The sequence below is a fragment of the Bos javanicus genome, chromosome 28 (genome assembly GCF_032452875.1).
Source record: "Bos javanicus breed banteng chromosome 28, ARS-OSU_banteng_1.0, whole genome shotgun sequence".
Lineage (NCBI taxonomy): Eukaryota > Metazoa > Chordata > Mammalia > Artiodactyla > Bovidae > Bos > Bos javanicus.
In genome coordinates, this window is record NC_083895.1 from 9,938,945 (window position 1) to 9,961,029 (window position 22,085).

Genomic DNA, 22,085 nt, shown 5'->3' on the forward strand with positions numbered 1-22,085 from the left:
CTTCATGGATAAAAGTTATAGGAACCCTCACAAAAGGCAAAGTAGGAAAAGGTAAACTAATGCTTTCTCCTAGAGACACACACGATGGGAGAACTTCATCTTCTTGTTTAAATTGCAGAGTGCCGAGCTCTTGCCTCATTCTAGAGTGTTTTAAACTCTCTTAAGATAATGAAGGTAGCTTGTAAAGACAAAGTTTGTGAATAAGACAAAGCACTTGCTGCTGCTGCTGCTGCTGCTGCTAAGTCGCTTCAGTCGTGTCCGACTCTGTGCGACCCCATAGACGGCAGCCCACCAGGCTCCCCCGTCCCTGGGATTCTCCAGGCAAGAACACTGGAGTGGGTTGCCATTTCCTTCTCCAATGCATGAAAGTGAAAAGAGAAAGTGAAATCGTTGTCATGTCCGACCCTCAGCGACCCCATGGACTGCAGCCCACCAGGCTCCTCTGCCCATGGGATTTTCCAGGCAAGAGTACTGGAGTGGGGTGCCATTGCCTTCTCCGAAGACAAAGCACTTAGAATAAGCTAATAATGAGAAATTCTATCTTGGTATATATTTATTTAAAAATTTTCCCTTAAGGCTTTCTATTCCATACTTAATATATACATTTAGCTATTTAAATAGGAATATTATTAACAAAGGAAAGATGTGATCTAACCTTTTTATTGAAGTTCAATTGACATACAACATTATAGTGAGACACCTATTCCTGTGCAGGCATCTCTCTCTTGAACCAACTAAATGGCTGTAACTGAAACAGTACTGCCACCTAGTGGCACTATGACTTAATTCAGTTCTTAAGGGTAAAGAAAACCTGTAAAATCAATACGAGTTCAACAAACACTAAAATAATTCACACTATCTACTATGTGCCATATATTCCTACCAGATTTGTGTTCTGTTCATCAAATAAAAATTAGCAGAAAATATTAACAATTTTTTTTCAATGTCGTTACATCTTGAAATGTATTACTTGTAGAAATAACTTTATTAGTTCCGAGAGTGATAGAGTGCCAAATTTAAATCAAAGGAATAATATATTCCTTATATTCCTTGATCACTTGCTCAATGCTCTTTTACTAGATAAAATCATTAACTTATACCAAATGGTAAATTCAAAGTAATGTTCAAATAAGTGGGTGAGTAAAAATTGAGTGCTATGTTCATAACTTCAGAACTGGCCACAGAGAACATCTAGACACTCATTCTGAATATGTGTAATGATTAGTTTATGATTCCTATATCTGTCAGCCTGCCTGACTCACCAAAAGGCTGTAGGGTTAGTAAAGCATGTATGTGGATGGTCAGTCGTGTCCAACTTTTTGTGACCCCCATGGACTGTAGCCTGCCAGGCTCCTCTGTCCATGGGATTCTCCAAGCAAGAATACTGGTGTGGGTTGCCATTTCCTCCTCCAGGGGATCTTCCTCCTGCATCCCCTGCATTGGCAAGCAGATTCTTTACCACCAAGTCACCTGGGAAGCCCGTTAAAGCGAGCAGAGGGTTTTAAAGCAGGGCTCTATCCAGGCTCAGAGTCCAGGTTGAGTTTCAGCCACCCTCCTCACTGCAAGCAGCATTTTGGGTTTCCGCTGCCTCACATGGAAGGACAGAGGCATCTCTTACTTTGTTGTGCGGCTAGAAGGACTAAATGAGGTCATCTGTGCAAAGTGCTTACTACACTGCCTGGTAGGTGCTGAGAGTTCCAGAAATGAGAAGAGTGTCCATCAGACTCTCACAGTCCCATCCCCAATCCCAACCAATTCAAGGTTCTGGAAACATATACTGATGTGCCACAGCTGCCTTCAGGCTTAGGCAGTTGTGAAGACAGAACTTCTCAGAAAATATTTTCTTTGGATTACAGAAATTGAGATTCAATGACATATTTTCATGTACTTTTTAAAATGAATAAACTGTTTCCTTTGGCAGACACTGCGGACTGGCTACCCCAAAGCTGTTCACAAGCCTCTTCTCCCAGCCTTCCTGAGGCTGCAAGGCTGTAAGCAGTCGACTCCCGCAGCCTCCAGAGCAGAGCTGACAGGCACACAGGCTTCCCTTCTTTCTCACAGGCCCTTTCCTCTGCCTGGCTTGCTCTTCCTCCCTCTTGTTCATGCAAAACTCCATCTCCTTCCTTCAGGTCTCAGCTTAAATAATCTCTTTCTAGATAGGTCTTCCCTGATGCCCTTCTCTTAAGCAAGAAACCAGGTATTTTCTGTCTCGGGACCCATTTGTTGTCTTCACAGTACCTATCATGATTTATACACACGCGTTTAATTGTGTACCTTGCTGTCTGCTTCTTCACTGAACTATGAACCCCCAAAAGGCAGGGGACATGTCTGTCTTGTTTACCAAGCTCCCAGGCCTAATATTGCATGTGCTCAGCACATAGCAATTCCTCAATAAATATTTGATGAACAAATGAACGAAAAAATCAATTAATTTGTGCTGAGGGTATATGTTATCTCTATGATCTAATCTACTCTGAGAGACTTTAGAGAGAATTGGACGATAATGTATATAAAGCACCTTGCAAAAGGTCTAGCAGCCTCATCCTGGATTCAAAGCTGCTGTCACGCAGCATCACCATGCTCGTTCATTTTTCTTTTTCATCATTCAACTTAGATATTCCTTCCAACCAGCTCGGTCCTTTCCTGTGTTACACTAGTTTCCAATTCTGTATTCCCTTTCATGCTATTTCATTCAATAAAATACTTTGCAACTCTTACAAATCCAAGATACCTTACAACTCTCTCTGAGTTAAACTTTACATTAAGATATTTCACAAGATATTTCTTATTAATTTGACTCACAGTTCTCCTGGTTTGTAAAAGTCAAATAGTACTATAACCAAACCTGGTATATTTCATGTGGTATATTTCTAGGTTTCTATCTTAATATACTGGTTTATATTTTTTTCTAGTCATTCTAATTTCTTTTGAAACTCTAGATTTAATTTTGGTATTAGCTTTATTAGCCACTTAAATAATGCCTTATGGATTTATCTTATATGGCCTTGCTGGACTAAATTCATAAATGTCTAAATGTTCAGATTTGTGCATGGTCCCCCAGATCCAAATATTAATCTTCAACAATTTCTTCTAAGGCAAATTAATTTTGTATGTAAGTGATAAAAAAGAAAAATATCTCACTTGACAGATTCCTATTAAAATACAGTAAATTTCATCTACAGTCTTTTTGTAATTTGTATCAGAAGCTGTAACATAATAATTAAAATTATAACTGAGATTATTAAGTATTTACTAAAAGTGTTTCATACCTCTGTCCAGAGATCCATATGGAGATTTTCCCATGGATATTCTTTTTCCCTTGGGGCTGCTGTAAGTAGGTGAGTACTAAATGTTGCCATTTGCTTGGGAGGAAAATATTCTCCTGTGATTCAACCTGTGCTAGTAACACAACTTTTGTATCATCGTTTGAATCCATGCAGACACTGAACAAAAAGAGTAAAGGTATAGGCTGAAACATGAAATTTCTGGTATCAGTTTTTAACATGTATAGTTAAGTATAACTCTAGATATTTAAGTAAAATTTAAAAACCAGTTCTAGTATTAAACTAACTTGAAAAGTCAGGAGGTCTTTGTTTTATATCATAATCTGCTTGATTATTTTATTATACTATAACCTCAATTCATGAACTTAAAAACAGATTTGGCTCATTTGCTAGTATTAACAATTTGGGCAATAATCTTCAGGATTCAATTTGCAAAAAAAAAAATTTATTATTACTATCTATATACCCATTGCCCTTTTAGTGCAATGTTTGCTTCATACAGAAATTAATACATATACATAAATATCTAAATGCTAGTATGTATCATTGGTCTAACCTACTCTGAGGGATTACTAAGAGAATTAAGATATAATTTACATAAACTACCTAGTAACCTTTATAACATTTACAGAATGCAGATCCCTAAGTAAAATATTTTACTTAAATTTTAATAAACATTATTGTAGTTCAGTTGCTCAGCGGTGCCTGACTCTTTGCGACCCCATGGACTGCAGCTTGCCAGGCTTCCCTGTCCTTTACCATCTCCCAGAGTTTGCTCAAACTCATGTCCATTGAGTCGGTGATGCCATCCAACCATCTTGTCCTCTGTTATCCCCTTCTCCTTCTGCCTTCAATCTTCCCCAGCATCAGGGTATTTTCCAACGAGTTGGCTCTTTGCAGCACGTGGCTGAAGTACTGGAGCATCAGTTTCAGCATCAGTCCTTCCGATGAATATTCAGGACTGATTTCCTTTAGGACTAACTCGTTTGATCTCCCTGCAGTTAAAGGGACTCTCAAGAGTCTTCTCCAACACCACAGTTCAAAAGCATCAATTCTTCAGCACTCAGCCACCTTCTTTATGATCCAACTTTTACATATTTATAAAAATAGTATCATACCATTCATATTCACTCAATACAAATAAAAGACTTGTATCTATCCTAGTTAACAAAGGAGCCACGAAAAAAGGACAAGACAGCAATGAGAACCTAAGTCTATGAGATAATGGCTATTAAATATATAATCTCCATGAAAAACAGCTGCCTGTTAACAACATCATAAGATCACTGCAATCAGATAGAATACATCCATATATAAGACTTAAGTAAGTATTTGGTCTAAGATACACTGAGAATTAACATAGTGAACTTAGAGTTTAATTACAGATTTTATATATTATTACAAAGATTATATTGTTTGAATCTACCTTCTTTTTTTTAAATAAGAGTTTTCTATTTTGTCACAATTATCTTTATAGCAGATTTCACATTAATGTCTTTTACATAAATTATTTAAATACCTAAGCTATTCATGGGGGGCAGAGTTGAGGATAATTATTACCGAAAGATAAAAGTGCCGGTGTGGGGATCAGCCCACACTTGGATGATCAGTGCTTTGGATCCCAATGAGATCATATGAACACAACCTTCTTCTATGAGCCTTTCACCAGGATTCACATATGCTGCACCTTCCAGTCTGTTGTTCTCTATGAAAAAAAGATGTTAGGATGATTAGTCAAGCATCTGACAAAAACTGAGTGGAAAAGTAATGTAAATTGAATTTTGCCACCTAAGAATTGACAGGTCTAAACAATGTACATGTGATATTACCAATGAGGTGCTATCTAATGTACATGGAGAGTTTTCTGTATTAGGTCATTTTGCTCTGCTCTTTTGATGTACAATTTATAAAAGAAAACTGTATTAACTACCCAACACATTAAATTATCTGCTAAGATTTCTTAAAAGTTCAACTTCCTAGGCTAACCCATAAAAATACCTAAGTATGCTATGCTAATAACTTGGAAATATGTTTGTGGAAAAGTAGACTCAGAGCTCCAACTGTAGATACCAGGTGACACTTCCCACCCTTCAGTCTTGACAGTGTCATTAAGGTTTTCTTCTCTATCTATAGGTCAGTGGAAGCCAAACCTCTGGCTCAGTCATTTCATTCATTCCACAGACCATAAGAATTAGCCCATTTTCCTACCACCATAAACTGCTTTTTAATGAACAAGTCCTTTCTACCTAGCAGTTTCATAGTCACAAAAGAGTGATTCAATAGGCTGTAGAAAGAACTGGAATGAAATTTATTCTCACTCTGGAGGTTGGCTGATGGGGTTACACATTTTGTGACAGGAACTAGGAGAGAGGCACTGAGGTAAGATACAGCGTAAGAAGGAGAGCTTGAACTACAAGAGAGAAAGGAGATGAAATGGAGGTGGAATGACAGGAGACAGGGAACAGGTAAGAGAAGGATGGTAAAGCGGCTACAGGGTTCTACGCCTTCCTTTTCAAGTATCAGGAGCCACCCTAACCCAGTAATGGGACCACGACAGAGGCATAAAATGGGGTTGGTGATCCCAGAGCAGTTGTGTATGTGGTGGTCCACCTGCCTCCCTCCTCATACTCCCCCTCCCACCCCACACTAAGCAAAAGTACAGAAGAAAATAGTGTTTAAGGCTGTCCGACCACTCAGGCTTTGGTACGTCAGAACCTACCATCACTCAGGCATTCCATGAAGAACGTGTGGACAGTAAGTCAGAGTATCACTGTGTTCCTAGTGCTCAACTAAAACTGCCTTCTGAAAAGTCTTAGTACACAGATAATGCTGTTGTCATACCTGTTCCATCAAAACTACTGTCCAATAAAACCAGTGACTTGTTTCTTTTCCTTGTCTTCTTTCCTTTTTCTGTGGTACTCTCAGGTTCATGGATACACTCCACATTAAACCACAGGGAAATGCTGAAACCTTCTGACAGGTGTGGCTGTCCGAGCAAAGGCAAGTGGACCGGGGCTATGTGCCAAGAGGAAAGCAGCTGCTGGGGAAAACTTTCACTGTCGCCCTCTTTCTTACTCTGTGACACTCTCGCTCTTCTCAACAGCCCCATGGCCTTACTGTTGAGGATCCCGGGGCACTTTTGTGATGAAACATCATTGCTTAAATTTGGAGTATGCAGTAAAGGGAAGGTTAGATACTGTGAAGGACTCATAGTAATGTCACTTTCAACAATTTTCAGAATACCCAGAAGAAGAATTTCCTAAAGGAAGAGAAAACCAAACAAAACTTTACAGCCATGTTACAAGGTACATAATAATCTTGAAAATCAGGTTATAAACAAAAATACAAACATACACATACGTATATTAGCATTTATATTTAAATAACTTCCTACCTACTATATCATTAAAATTTTCATTTTTGTGTGTTACGATACTGGCTCAGACGGTAAAGTGTCTACCTACAATGCAGAAGACCCAGGTTCGATACCTGGGTTGGGAAGATCCTCTGGGGAAGGAAATGGCAACCCACTCCAGCACTCTTGCCTGGAAAATCCCATGGACGGTGTAGCATGGTAGGCTATAGTCCATTGGGTCGCAAAAGTCAGACACAACTGAGCAACTTCACTTTCACTTTTCAAAATATGAAAGAGATTTCAGTCTTAAAACATATAATCTCTTGTGGTTAATTTGTTTTAGATTTAGAAGATTTTAAAAAGGTTCAAACCTAAAAAGTTCTGAGCTGGTTTTAAGCATTAGAAATAAGTACAATGATTGTATCGGGAATCATGTCTACTGTCTACCAAAGAAAGGTATTTATTTCCAAGTGCACTACAGTTACTTCTCTCAATTATTTTTAAATGAGGGATAGAACCAGAGACCTTGAAAATTCTTTAGGTTTCTGAATGGTATTTATGGCATGACTGACTTCGTAAAATTGAGTGCTCAGTTACTTTCCACCTTATTTTACATGCCTTTTCCCTAATCAAATAAAAAATTTTCATCTTTTTTAGATTTATTTATAATTACAAGTTTCTGGTTAAACTGAAACACAGAATGTACAAAAGAGATGAGAGGAAACAAGTATTTAATTAAAGGGAAAAGCAACGACTAAGGAGACCAGTAAAAAAAAAACAGAAAAGATTAAGCCAGTACAATGTCCTACCCATTCATAAAATAACATCTAATGTCGATTACTATGATAAATGAACTCAGAAAAAATAGAACAGAAACATCCCATAAATATATAGTCAGTCCTCAATTGTCTGCACTAGTGGTTTTTGACCTCATGTTCCACAGAGCTCCTTCAGAGTCTACAAGGCTCAGGTAGGGTGGTGAAACAGGCAGGGCTCAAGGAACATTCTCCAATCCTACTTCAAAGAAAGTAGCTCCAAGGCTTTCTGTTTTAATGCTTAAGCTTTGAGTCAAGATTTCATTATAAAAATGGGCTTCTCGGCAAAGAAGAGTCTAGAAATCACTAAGTTGCACCAACAGACAAGTGATAGAAGATAAATGAAGAGTGAATAATAATTTTCTAAAAAACATGATAACCTTCAAAATGGTTATCATTACTCATAATTATCTTTAGTAATTAAAATTATTCAGCATTTCTTAAGCACATAGACTTGGGGTGGAATTATGACCCCAATGATGTATCTAGCTTGCCAAAACAGAAGTGAAATAGTTAAAATTGTATAATAATAAAATTGAGAATTTTGTATGGCAAAACCACTACAATATTGTAAAGTAATTAGCCTCTGATTAAAATAAATAAATTTTTTAAAAAAACTCTGCAGGGAAAGACCCGATATTAACAGCAAAAAAAATTAAATTAAATTAAAAAAAAATTGAGAATTTCACACAATAACATGGAGTTGACTGTATAACAGTTACCACATCAAAAGAGGGAGCTTAGTGATTTCTAAAAAAAAAAAAAATTCTATTAGGCATCAGTGAAAAAATGTCAAATTATAGCATATTTACTGTACAAGGAGATTTCTCCAGAAATATTCTCAAAAGAAGGGTTAGCTCTTCTGAACATGTTCTTGAACTCATCAAAGATACCAAAAGATCCACCAGTACTCTCTGGCATGCTAAATTAAAGAAAGAGAGAGGGGAAAAATTAAAGCCAATATACAATACTTAAAGGAACTGAAAAAACAATTTCACTGAAAGAGATTAAATATCAATACTATTGTCACATCTTAAATGGATTATAATTAATCTAATAATCCAAATATTTGCTGAAGAAATAGCAATATCACTAAATGAAAACCAACTAACCAGCTGACAAAAAAACAGTAAAACCACTTTTCTGAAAGAGTGGTTAGCTCAAAGTAAAATAAGGTTATTTAAAGAAGCATAAATTAATACAGTATTTCTTAAATAAGCTGACGCTGTTAGGTACTGTAAAAGAGTCTGCTACCTTCTCATGTTGAAAATGTTTAATTTATAACTATAACTTTCTAAAGAGAAAATTAGATGCTATAAACAAAAGTAGAAATATTAAAAATTATGAAAACATTTAAATATCACTAAAGATTAGTTTGCTGGGCATACACACAGAGGAAACCAGAAGGGAAAGAGACACGTGTACCCCAATGTTCATCGCAGCACTGTTTATAATAGCCAGGACATGGAAGCAACCTAGATGTCCATCAGCAGATGAATGGATAAGAAAGCTGTGGTACATATACACAATGGAGTATTACTCAGCCATTAAAAAGAATTCATTTGAATCAGTTCTAATGAGGTGGATGAAACTGGAGCCTATTATACAGAGTGAAGTAAGCCAGAAGGAAAAACACCATTACAGTATACTAACACATATATATGGAATTTAGAAAGATGATAACAGTAACCCTGTGTACGAGACAGCAAAAGAGACACTGATGTATGGAACAGTCTTATGGACTCTGTGGGAGAGGGTGAGGGTGGGAAGATTTGGGAGAATGGCATTGAAACATGTAAAATATCATGTATGAAACGAGATGCCAGTCCAGGTTCAATGCACAATACTGGATGCTTGGGGCTAGTGCACTGGGACAGCCCAGAGGGATGGTATGGGGAGGGAGGAGGGAGGAGGGTTCAGGATGGGGAGCACATTTATACCTGTGATGGATTCATTTTGATATTTGGCAAAACTAATACAATTATGTAAAGTTTAAAAATAAAATAAAATTTAAAAAAAAAAGATTAGTTTGAACACTTTATTCTATCATGAGGCTTAGTATGAAATATAATTGGTAATGTACAAATTCATAGTACTTTTGAGAGTAAAATAATGAATAATATTTGTATATATTACATATGCTATATATATATTACATGTATAATACACAAATTCATAGAACATTTGAGAGTAAAATAATAAATAATATTTGTAGCATATATATTGCATATATATTAAAGTGATCAAAGTATATTTACATGCATTATCTCAGCTGATCCTAAACAAAAAGTCCTACAAAATAAATATTATCTCCCTTTTGGATATGACAAAATAATTCTGATACAAAACCTAAGAACAGAAGTCCTGTTTCAGCAACATGTTTTATAGAAGCCATGAACTGACACAGAAAGAAAATTGCAAGGAGACTAAGAAATAGCATGGACTTTATCCTGTAAGTAACATGAATCACATATTAAAAAGCAGAGACATTATTTTCCAACAAAGATCCATCTAGTCAAGGCTATGGTTTTTCCAGTGGTCATGTATGGATGTGACAGTTGGACTATAAAGAAAGCTGAGAGCCGAAGAATTGATGCTTTTGAACTGTGGTGTTGGAGAAGACTCTTGAGAGTCCCTTGGACTGCAAGGAGATCCAACCAGTCCATCCTAAAGATCAGTCCTGGGTGTTCATTGGAAGGACTGATGTTGAAGCTGAAACTCCAAATCTTTGGCCACCTAATGCGAAGAGCTGACTCACTGGAAAAGACCCTGATGCTGGGAAAGACTGAAGGAGAGAGGAGAAGGGGTTGCATCACCGACTCAATGGGGATGAGTTTGGGTAAATTCCAGGAGTTGGTGATGGACAGGGAGGCCTGGTGTACTGAGGTTCATGGGGTTGCAAAGAGTCAGACATGACTGAGCGACTGAACTGAACTGAACATGAATCAGTTACAGGTTTTAGAGTAAGAAAATAATATGACCAAAGTAAAGTGTATGTGTGTGGATTTTTTTTTTTTTTTTCAGTTCAAAACTAATTGGTTCCAGTTCAAAATGGGGGACTAGAGACACAGACACACACACCCCTCTATCACCACAAAGTCACTGGACTAAAAGTACAGAATAACAAAAAGGAAGAAACCCATAATAGGAAAAAAGCAGGGGAGGCAGTGGGCACTAGGAGCACATCAAGTGAGAGATTTAAAAATATTTCCTGCAGATGGAAGGATAGAGAGGTAAAAGAGAAAGCTGCAGCCTAGGACTCTCTGAATTACAAAGGGACTCAGAGGAATGGAGAGCCAATCTGTGCAAAATCTGGGGAGAAAGTAACAACAGGGCTGCAAGCACAGGGATTAATAAAAGGTTTGTTTGTGAACATGTACCTCTCTCCCTTATTCTGAGTATTCAGCACAGATAATTCATCATTTACCATTAGGCCCCAAACTTGTTAACTGTTCTCTAAAGAAACTGAATGGATTCTGCCAACAAAAGGCAGGATGTATGCATTAGGGCTACCAACTATAACTGTAAAGTCTGCAGACTGGCCGAGTTGCCTAACCAAGGGGAAAAGCAGCAGCAGAAGAGTTGCTATGCAGAGTATACAGAGAGTAACTAGAGCATGCAGAGAATAACTAACACTCAACAACAACAAAAGAAACACCCTGATTTTTAAAAAGCATAAATGATTTGAATAGACATTTCTCTGAAGAAGATATACAAATGGCTAACAAGCACATGAAAAGATGATCAACATCACTTATCATTATGGAAATGCAAATAAAAACTACAGTGAGATACACAATGAAAAAAAATTAGACAAATTCCAGTAGGAAGACATCATGATCAGTCCTCCTTAAAACTCTCAAGGTCATTAAACAGGGAAAGTCTAAGAAACTGTCACAGCCAAGAGGGAACCTAAAGAGGTATGACAACAAAATGCAATGTGAATCCTGGATAAGATCTTTAAACAGAAGAAGAACATTAAGTACATATGAAGGCAATTTGAATAAACTATGAACTCTAGTTAATAATCTAACAATATAGGTACATTAACTATAGCAAATATACTAATGTTAACCTAGGTACTTTCTATACTAGGCTCAAACTCTCTGTAAAACTTTCTTTTGGGGTGACAGAAAAATTTTAAAATGGACAATTCTGAATATACTAAAAGACAGTAAACTGTATACTTCAAATGGGTGAAATATATAGTATGTTGATTATATCTCAAGTACATGAATTATACCTCAATAAAGCTGTTATTAAAAGATAATGGAATAGAATTTCTCAGAGCTAAGATACAAATAAGTCTTCAGATTAAAAAGGTCCATTAAGTGCCAGCACAATATATAAAGATATAGCCATAATTAAGTAAATGGAGAAGAAGGGAAGGCTTTCCTCACAGTGTAATTCCAATTAAGAAATGAAGGAATCATGGAAATAGAAAATTCCTATTTGACAAATACCACCATATTAATTATTTCAGTCAAAAATCATCAATGGATACTAAAATGAGTAGGTTAAAGTAAGACAGAAAAAGGATATTTACATAGTCTCAAGCTATCTCCCCACAAGACACTAATTATAAAGAGAAAATAGTAACTTAACAATGGAAGCACCTTGCAAGATATTGTCTTAACCAAGTGATCAAAGGCAACATCATCACTGCTAAGATACAGATATCATGAACCCCTGGATATGATGCACTGAGGTATGCCTGCCCAAAATGCATAACTTGAATTTAACCATGAGAAAATATGTGACAAGCCCAAATTGACATTTTATGCATGTCAGCCTTAATCCTCCAATTAAACTTTAGGTTTCTAGGGCTAAAATCTAGGGTTCTATCTAGTATATATAATATGACCATATTATATATTCATTATGAATTTCTAAAATGTCTGTGAAAGTACAAAGAAGAGAGTAGGCACTCAAGTAATACCTGACAGAGCAGCAATCCTTTAGACTGGGTTACAGTCTCGTAAGAAACAATAGCTAGAACCAGACATCAAACAATGGACTGGTTCAAAATTGGAAAAGGAATATGTCAAAGCTGTATTTTGTCACCCTGCTTATTTAACTTAAATGCAGAGTATATCATGTGAAATGCCGGGCTGGATGAACCACAAGCTGGAATCAAGTTTGCCCAAAGAAACAGCAATAACCTCAGACATGCAGATGACATCACCCTTATGGCAGAAAGCAAAGAGGAAGTAAAGAACTTCTTGATGAAAGTGAAAGAGGAGAGTGAAAAAGTTGGCTTAAAACTCAACATTCAAAAAACGAACATCATGGCATCCAGTCCTATCACTTCATGGGAAATAGATGGGGAAGAATAGAAACAGTGAGAGACTTTATTTTCTTGGGCTTCAAAATCACTGCAGATGGTGACTGTGGCCATGAAATTAAAGGATACTTGCTCCTTGGAAGAAAAGCTATGACAAACCTAGAGAGCATATTAAAAAGCAGAGACAGTACTTTGCCAACAAAGGTCTGTCTAGTCAAAGCTATGGTTATTCCAGTAGTCATGTATGGATGTGAGAGTTTGACCATAAAGAAAGCTAAGTGCCGAAGAATTGATGCTTTTGAACTGTGGTGTTGGAGAAGACTCTTGAGAGTCCCTTGGACTGCAAGGAGATCAAACCAGTCAATCCTAAAGGAAATCAATCCTTAATAGTCATTGGAAGGACTGAAGCTGAAGCTCCAATACTTTGGCCATCTGATGTGCAGAGCTGACTCATTGGAAAAAGACCCTGATGCTGGGAAAGACTGAAGGCAGGAGGAGAAGGGGACAACAGAGGACAAGACGGTTGGATAGCATCACCGACTCGATGGACATGAGTTTGAGCAAGCTCCGGGAGTCGATGATGGACAGGGAACCTGGCGTGCTGCAATCCATGGGGTCACAAAGAGTTGGATATGACTGAGCGACTGAACTGAACTGAACAGTCTCGCAATGCCACTTCTAAATACATGACCCTGAACAACTCATTTGATCACTTGGAATCTAGATTTTCCTCTCTAGAAATTCAAGATACTTATATTATGTCTACTGTATTGGTTTGAGAAACAGGAGAGATGATGCATATAAAGCTACTTCTGAAACCACACGGCACTATGCCAATGGAAGCTATTACTGTCAACTCTTCATTTCACATAACAAAATTATTTCAAAGCTATTGTTTAAAACCAAAGTTTCAACGCACCTTGAAAATCAGAATCAGTCTGTGTTAAAATACTCAAGAATCCTCCTAAAAGATTTTTCACAGTTCCCTGAAGATTAAAAAACAAAAAATTAAAAATTAAATTTCTTACCTCATGAAAGCATGAAGAAGTAATATCATAATAAATTACTTGATAGTATACTGTATATACGGTATATAGTATATACCGTGTATACTCCCGGAGTTCACTCAAACTCACGTCCATCGAGTCGGTGATGCCATCCAGCCATCTCATCCTCTGTCGTCCCCTTCTCCTCCTGCCCCCAGTCCCTCCCAGCATCAGGGTCAAAGATGGACTCGATGGACGTGAGTTTGAGTGAACTCTGGGAGTTGGTGATGGACAGGGAGGGCTGGCGTGCTGCAATTTATGGGGTCGCAAAGAGTCGGACATGACTGAACAACTGAATTGAACTGATACTGTATACATATGTAGATATTTTAAAATAAGTGGAGAGAATGCTATGTGTAGGGTTACACATAATTTTCATTTTGTTTTTCATACTGTTTTTTCTGATTTTTCAAAATAATGACCATATATCAAAATTAAATGCAATTTAAAAAATATTACTTGTTCTCAGAAATACACTAGGATTCTTATAGTTAGCCAATGACAACACTGATTTTTATCCTACTTTGGAAAACTATGGAAGCAGAAGATTTTTAGCCTATCACTTGTACTAAAAATATACCATAAAGTATTATAAAAGGTAAGTAATCATCTGAATTTTAGACAAGTTGGATTATATATAAATAAAGAGATGAGTAATTAGGGCATGTGTGTGATAAATACTGATCACATTTAATTAAATATATCTTTTACCTGTTGCATGAGTAGAAAAATATTCTTTTCTTTCTGTCTGATGATTTTCAAAAAACTCTCAAATACATGGGCAAGCACATCAAGTTTAGCTTTACCAGTAGAAAGCAAATTTAATTCCAACGTACAAATCTCAGGATAAATTATCTCCCCTTGAGAAAGGTTTTCAAGTAAGTCATTTGGACTGCTTGATGCAATGAAACTTTCTGCTTCAGGCTTTAAGTCTACCCCTAAAAGGAGAAAAAGAAAAGGTTATTTTTTATTCCCTTCCTAAGCACTGAAAAAAGTTTCAAATCTCATTCATCACTTAGGAGATCTAGTGGCAAGAGTGCTATTTATAAGAAGATGCTCACAAGGTCTTTTCCCACTACTTGATTTTTGACTACAATAATTATCCTGAATCATCAAGTCATATGGATATTTTGATGATAAACAAGTAGCCTTAAAAGTAATTTTGATCTTCACTAGAAGCACAAGTACTATCAACAGTAATTTTTATAGACATGTGATGCATATTTAATACACTCCTATGAGACAACTGGAAAAAAGTACTATCCCAAACTTTCTGGTGCCAAAATACATAAATCATAGGGTAGTTCATTTGCTTATATCTCTGTGAAAACAGTAGGTTTGGCTATTGGTTGGATGAATTTTATACTTTGACCTTTTTCTCAGTGGGATATAGATACTGCCTCACCGAATATTACATTCTGGAAAATTTAACTGTTATGCTCTTTAAAGAAACTGCTGTACTCTTTTTAAAAGTTCATATAGGTAAGAAATTTATAAATTTCTACCTGGACCAAAATTCTTTAAGATCTAGTGAGCAAACTTACACAAAGGAGGGTATCTATCATTATTAAATCATGCCTGTATTATGATAAAACTGACACTATTATAGCAATATTTTTCAAAAGCACCTGCTTAGGGGGAAGGGGGAGTGGGAAGTGGAAGAAGGTGGACTAGGGATGTAACATACCACATGGTGACTATAGTTACTACTGCTGTATGATATACGGGAAAGGTGTTAAGAGAATAAATACTAAGAGTTCTTATCACAAGGAAAAAATGTTTGTTTCTTTTCTTTGTATTGTATCTATATGAGATAGTAAATGTTAACTAAAACTACTGTGGTAATCCTCTCACAATATATGTAAATCAAACCACCTTAAATTTATACGGTGATGTATGTCAATTATTTCTCAATAAAGCTGGAAAAAAGTTTGTTTAACAAATCAAGTAAGTCACAAGAATATATATGTATGAGGCTTTCAATCTGTGGCTGTTCCTTTGTTCTTTTTACTCTCTTAATGGTAAAATAAAAAAACAAAAAAAAAAAACCACCTGCTATGGGTCCATCAAAGCCCTTTAAGTAGGACATCAGTGATTATTCCCATTCACTCAATTTGAAAGAGACAACAGCCATTGAAGAAAATAACTACTGCAAACTTAGTGAAGACTAACAGTATTGGCACAGTCATAAGACAAGCAAATAAAAAGATAAAGCCCTCCCAGAAATCTCCTGGCTCTATTCAATCCATATCTTCCATTCTACTCCATTCAAGTTTTCGGCCTGGAAACAAAGGATCACATGCAATGTTATTTCCATCTTAAGGACAAGCTGGGCTGTGGTGAACTAAGAAACCTATGCTGCAGCATTCTTGGATGCCACAAAGAGATGTCTGTATTCCTTGTATTACTTAAATCTTTGTAACAAACTGCTTTCAAAACTCTTCCTGTCAGTGTCCGCTGGATAGATCTTTTCTATCAAGGCCTCAATGTAAACACATCTTCAGTGAGGCTTTCTTTGACTACCCAGTCACTATCACATCACCCTGTTTTATTTCTTCATACTGCTTATTTCTGATATTTCTTGTCTTTTCCACTAGAATACATATAAAAGCAGAGTCTTCTTCCACCATGTATTCTTAGACACTCCATCAATGTTTGTGATAACAAAAATATATTTCATTGATTTAAACTGCTTACAGGGGCTTTCCTTAGCTCAGTTGGTAAAGAATCCACCTGCAATGCAGGAGACCCCAGTTTGATTCCTGGATTGGGAATATCCACTGGAGAAGGGATAGGCTACTCACTCCAGTATTCTTGGGCTTCCCTTGTAGCTCAGCTGGTAAAGAATCCACCTACAATGCAGGAGACCTGGGTTCGATCCCTGGGTTGAGAAGATTCCTCTGGAGAAAGCAAAGGCTACCCACTCCAGTATTCTGGCCTAGAGAACTCCATGGACTACAGTCCATGGGGTCACGAAGAGTCGGTCACAACTGAGCGACCTTCACTTTCACTTTCAAACTGCTTACAAGAACGCCAGAATTTGTTGTCAAGATCAAATAATGATGCAATACACTTTACAAATATAAGGCAATAAAAGTTCTAAAGTGATATTATTAAGAACCATTTGCTAGTTAATAATCTGACTTTCAAATGAAGTCACAAGTACTTCAGTGATATTTTACCATCATCCCAGGTTTCACTATCCTCAGGATTGCTTTCACTATCTGCTTCATAACCTTCTTCTTCAACCAGAAGTTTAAAACTGCAACACTGAGAATCCTCAGCTTCTTCTGAAAAATCACCAGGCTGGGATGACAGTTCTTCTTCAGACTGATGACTCTATAAGATCAGTATAATTAAATTAAGGCAAAAGTTGCAATGTTTGTTCATTTTTCTTAAATAAGATATTTATTACTCAAAAGTCATTTTGAAGACAGCTTCAGTATATTAAGAAAAAAATCTAAGGAACTGATATTAACCATTATACACTATGAAATTCACACAGCATAATTCTCCAGAATTTCTTAGCCAACTTGATTAACACCTCAAAAAATAGGTGTCCTAACAAACTATAGGTCATTTCAGTTTTACTGAAAAGTAGGTCTAAGAAATTCCACTCTAGTTATATAAGAGGAGATGACTAAAAACCACAATGAGGTGGAATTATACTTCTTACAACTTTTTTTTTTTTTACAGTCTTAAAAATATTATTATTATTTTTTTTAATTTTATTTTTAAACTTTACATAATTGTATTAGTTTTGCCAAATATCAAAATGAATCCGCCACAGGTATACGTGTGTTCCCCATCCTGAACCCTCCTCCCTCCTCCCTCCCCATACCATCCCTCTGGGTCGTCCCAGTGCACTAGCCCCAAGCATCCAGTATCGTGCATCGAACCTGGACTGCCAACTCGTTTCTTACATGATATTTTACATGTTTCGATGTCATTCTCCCAAATCTTCCCACCCTCTCCCTCTCCTTACAACTTAATGCAAATAAATACATATTATATTTACATATTTGCTCAAGAAAAGATTTTTCCAAAGGTTTTTATAAAGTATTTCATAAATTAGGTAACTAAAGACATGAAAAATTTTCAAAGAAACTGATTTTAAGATTTCAGAATGCAATTGTCTACATACAAGCATGTCTGAAATCAGAGCTCCAGCATTAACTCCCTGTGCAGTATCATGTGGCATGAAATTTTCCTTTTCTTATAAAAATGCTAATAATACCTTCACTTTAAAAAAACACACTTAAAGAAGCTCAGAGTACTTTTATCATTGCAACATTTTAAAAAGAAGAATAATCTTTTTTTTTTAATAGGTAGGTAGATATTTTACCCTACATAGGTATTCTGACACTTTAGGTAGGTATTTTAACATTTTCCAGTTAACCAATTGATTCAGTAATATGATTATGACATTAGTAGTTATTTTAGTAAGTTTTTACCTTATATGACAAACAGTAATGTAAACTATTATGGCAGAAGATTATAAAATGCCAATATGTCTAGACCAAGGAATTGAAAAAGAAGTTACACAAAGATAAACAAAGGTAAAAGAAACATGAAAGGAGAGGTAAATTAACTATGTATGTATATATCCGTTTCACGGAAAAAATTAAAATAGTTCTTTTAGAAAATGAAGTTAACACGGACAACTAAAAAACTATGAGTTCTTTCTATGCAAGGACCAGTCATTTTTATGTTGAATGATTTAAAATTAAAGTGAGAAGAGAGTTCTATAAATATTAGCCATATCACTATAGAATCAAATAAGGCAAAGAGGACAGTTGAGTCATCACTATCCCTGCATTATTACTTAATAAACTATCAGTTATATATGAGACATTAAATAATACTTTCCATCTTACTGGAAGCAACTGTCAGTAAATTTCCAGATTAGATGAAGAAAAGCATGTCTCACTGCTCTCCTATGTTTTATGAGATGTAAATACAATCCATCCCAGAGGATGGAGACAGAACCCATTGAACTCACCTGACCAAATCCTGGTCCACATGTTCTAACCACATCACAGTGTCGCACTCTGAACCCACACACTTCTGCCTCTGCCAGTCACACCCAAACAGTAACAAGACAACTGTATGTTATTCATACCTTCTCAGTCATAGCATCATCGTGCTCAAAACCTGCTGAATGATTCCCCAGTGCAACTCGAAGGAGGGCATCAAATAAAGGCTTTGCTAATTCTGTTTCCGTCACCTTTGATTTGGAAAGATGATCCCTCATTTCAAGCAATATAGTTTCCACAGACAAGTTCTAAGGTAAAAGCAAAGGAACTAAGAATATCAACATGCTTTAAGAAAAAAAATAAACAGTGAGAAAACAAAGGATAAATTAATATTTATATTAAGTAAAAGCTAGTCCATTTACTTGCAGTTGATACGAAATTAAAATGACTGTATATATATCCAGTGCTTATACAAATATCCTCCTGTTACAATTAAGAATAATATTTTAATTTATCCAGTGCTTTACTCATCTTATTTGCTTTTGAATTTGAATGTATCATAAATTAATTGTATCAGGGAAAAAATGATTAGTTGAAACTCAAGGTTTCCATTAACCATTTCTAGATTTACTAACTCCTTTTCTTAGTGGTTCCTTAAGACTCTAAGAAGCACTTGTGTTCTAATTCTTTTCTCTTCCTCCCTTCTTTACTCCTTCCTATCTGTCCTGGAAGGGAACTCTCACTGCTTGTTCTTCTATTAGGGGATGAAGCCGTAAGGATGAATAGGAAATTGACTTCTCCCTTAACTCCGTCCAGTGGGAGACACAGATACACACAGACAAGATATGATGGAGCAGGAAATGGCAACCCACTCCAGTATTCTTGCCTGGAAAATCCCATGGACAGAGGAACCTGGTGGGCTCCAGTCCATGGGGTCACAAAGAGTTGGAAGTGACTGAAGTGACTTAGCACGCAGGAAGAAAACAAGGGATCTGCCGTATTTGAAATTTCCTTAGAAGCAGGGCCTGAAACTAAGCATTCCTTTTTGGCTGAGATATGCTCTCAGGGGAAATTTGTAAAGGCATGAGGAAGGCAGAATATGCTGGGGGAAGAATCCAGCCAAAGATGTGGTTTCAGAATACATGTGTCACCCCAGCCCAATTCCATGGGAAGCTCTGGAGCCTGAACTGCACCACAGAGACTGTCCCCACTCCCAGAGCCATACCCATCAGTCACTGGCTCTCAGCACCCCACACCTTGGGAGATGGGTGCAGATGTGAGTCCTTAGCAGCCAACATCTGCAGCAGATGGTGCACAGGTGGATCAGCTTGGCAAGGGATATGGGCTGGGCACCAAACAGAACCACACCAAGACTGTTGAATGTGGACTTTAAAATACAATAGCTGGAGAAGGAAATGGCAACCCACTCCAGTATCCTTGCCTGGAAAATCTCATGGACAGAGGAGCCTGGTGGGCTGCAGTCCATGGGGTCGCAAAGAGTCGGGCATGACTGAGCGACTAACACTTACTTGCTGCTGCTGCTAATTACTTGCCCATTATTATTGATCTGACATCTGACATTTAATGTGTATTTAATGCCTTTCAGGGTTGGTGAATTTTGTCACATGGGTTCTGTATTCCAAACTAAACCCTAAGTTTCTTGAGGGCAAGAACAGGGTCATGTACTCCTCTGTGTCCACCACAGTACCTGGTACTGTGCTAAGCATACAGGAGCACCTCAAAACTCAGAATCTTTGGAAAAACAAAATGACAATAGCATTACATTAGAACTTTAAAAAAATTTACATTACACAATGGTTAGATGAAAGATAAGTTCTTACCTGATTGGGTAACTCCAACTCCAACTTTTGCTGACTAGCTCTGGTGCCATGAAGACAAATGGCCAGAAGGGCTTCCAAAAGTCGTATGCCCTGAAGTAAGGTTTCACTTTCTCGACTCATAAAGACTTTTGTTTCCTCAGGAACAGCTTCCACAGCTGGAATTTGTTCCACATTTATGGAAGAAAGATGCTCTGACTCTAATTTACCTAAACTGTCAGCACTCTTTTTCAGACTACTCAGTTCTGTTGGTGTGGGGTCAATTTTTACAGTCAAAGATAATAAATCCTCCTTCACAGTGATCTCAGGTTGAGAAATTCTGTTTAAATCTTGATTTTCATTCATGTTTCTATCTCCTTTCTTTCTCCCTTGCTCCTCTTCAGGATTTCTGAATAGATCCTGTATTACCATAAATATTAATTTATGGCATACTTGGAAACCACCGAGCCTATAAAACTGTTTCCGGAAAATGGGACTTAACATGTAGATCCAACGACACATGGACCAAACGTCAGCTGCTTGGTGCATGTGTCTGGGAGAGGGCAGGACGAGGCTCTCGAGAGAGAAACATGGCAGCATGTGTTGCAAAGGCTCGCTTGCTGTACTGTCATAGCCGGAAGTATCTTCTGAATCATTGGCTGATTCTCTGTCAGATTCTGCCTCTTTACTTACACACAAGAACGCCACACAGAGGAAGAGGTTAATTGTGCTGATATGAATATCCTGCACCACAGACTTCCGTTTCTTTGGATAAGCATCTTTGAGCCGGGCATAAAATTTACTAAGACTCTGAGAATCTGAATAAGCTTGCTGGTTATACAAAGTACCAACATTTAAGGATGACAACTCCTTCTGTTCAAGGTCTATCCCGTCAATACCTGGAATTGAAGAATCTTTCTGTTGTTCCCCTAGGCTGATTATCAGAGTTTCAAATGCTTTTAGTGAGTGATTTCGGATACCATCTAAGTAATTTAATTCAATTATTTGGTTTACTCCATTACAACTTAAAAACAAATCTCTTATTACCCTGTGAGAGAAAAAAAGTACAAAAGATTTACATATAGGCACATCGTTCATACACTATTTAAACATGTCATTGCTGCATATACTAAACACTATCTATTACAACTTTATCAATTATCGGGCTGAAGTCCTTAATTAGATATAACCAGGATTTCAAGTTGCTTTCTAACAACTTTTACATCCTTCTTCAAACACTGCATATATAATTCCAGTAGCATTTGAAAAGAACAGATTACATGTCCCTCAAGTGAAACAAAGCAATTCAGGGAAGAATATTTTTCCCCAAATGGCAAATTTCTCTATATAAATTCTCCATGCCCCAATCACCTCCATATTTGTGATGGACACTCTGAAAGCAGGGAGGCCTTTGCATGCCCATTCATTTGGCTACTTGGTGGTTCACTCAGGACTTTTGTTTATTTTAAATCTGTATGGCATCAAGGGAAAGAAACTAAACTACAGAT

At 36.9% G+C, this 22,085-nt stretch overlaps 1 protein-coding gene across 17 annotated transcripts in view; it reads right to left on the reverse strand.

Annotated features, from left to right (window-relative positions):
• The window catches only part of LYST (lysosomal trafficking regulator), a 176,359-nt gene that overhangs the window by 103,155 nt on the left and 51,119 nt on the right, over positions 1 to 22,085 (reverse strand). For all 17 annotated transcript variants that reach the window (XM_061404894.1, XM_061404887.1, XM_061404890.1 and 14 more), the window contains 9 exons: positions 20,602 to 21,625; positions 18,907 to 19,068; positions 16,967 to 17,123; positions 14,496 to 14,722; positions 13,658 to 13,724; positions 8,267 to 8,376; positions 6,126 to 6,543; positions 4,845 to 4,989; positions 3,270 to 3,443 (listed from right to left, as the gene is read on the reverse strand). In XM_061404894.1, the coding sequence (XP_061260878.1) occupies positions 3,270 to 3,443; positions 4,845 to 4,989; positions 6,126 to 6,543; positions 8,267 to 8,376; positions 13,658 to 13,724; positions 14,496 to 14,722; positions 16,967 to 17,123; positions 18,907 to 19,068; positions 20,602 to 21,625 (2,484 nt within the window). The remainder of the gene's footprint in view (positions 1 to 3,269; positions 3,444 to 4,844; positions 4,990 to 6,125; positions 6,544 to 8,266; positions 8,377 to 13,657; positions 13,725 to 14,495; positions 14,723 to 16,966; positions 17,124 to 18,906; positions 19,069 to 20,601; positions 21,626 to 22,085) is intronic.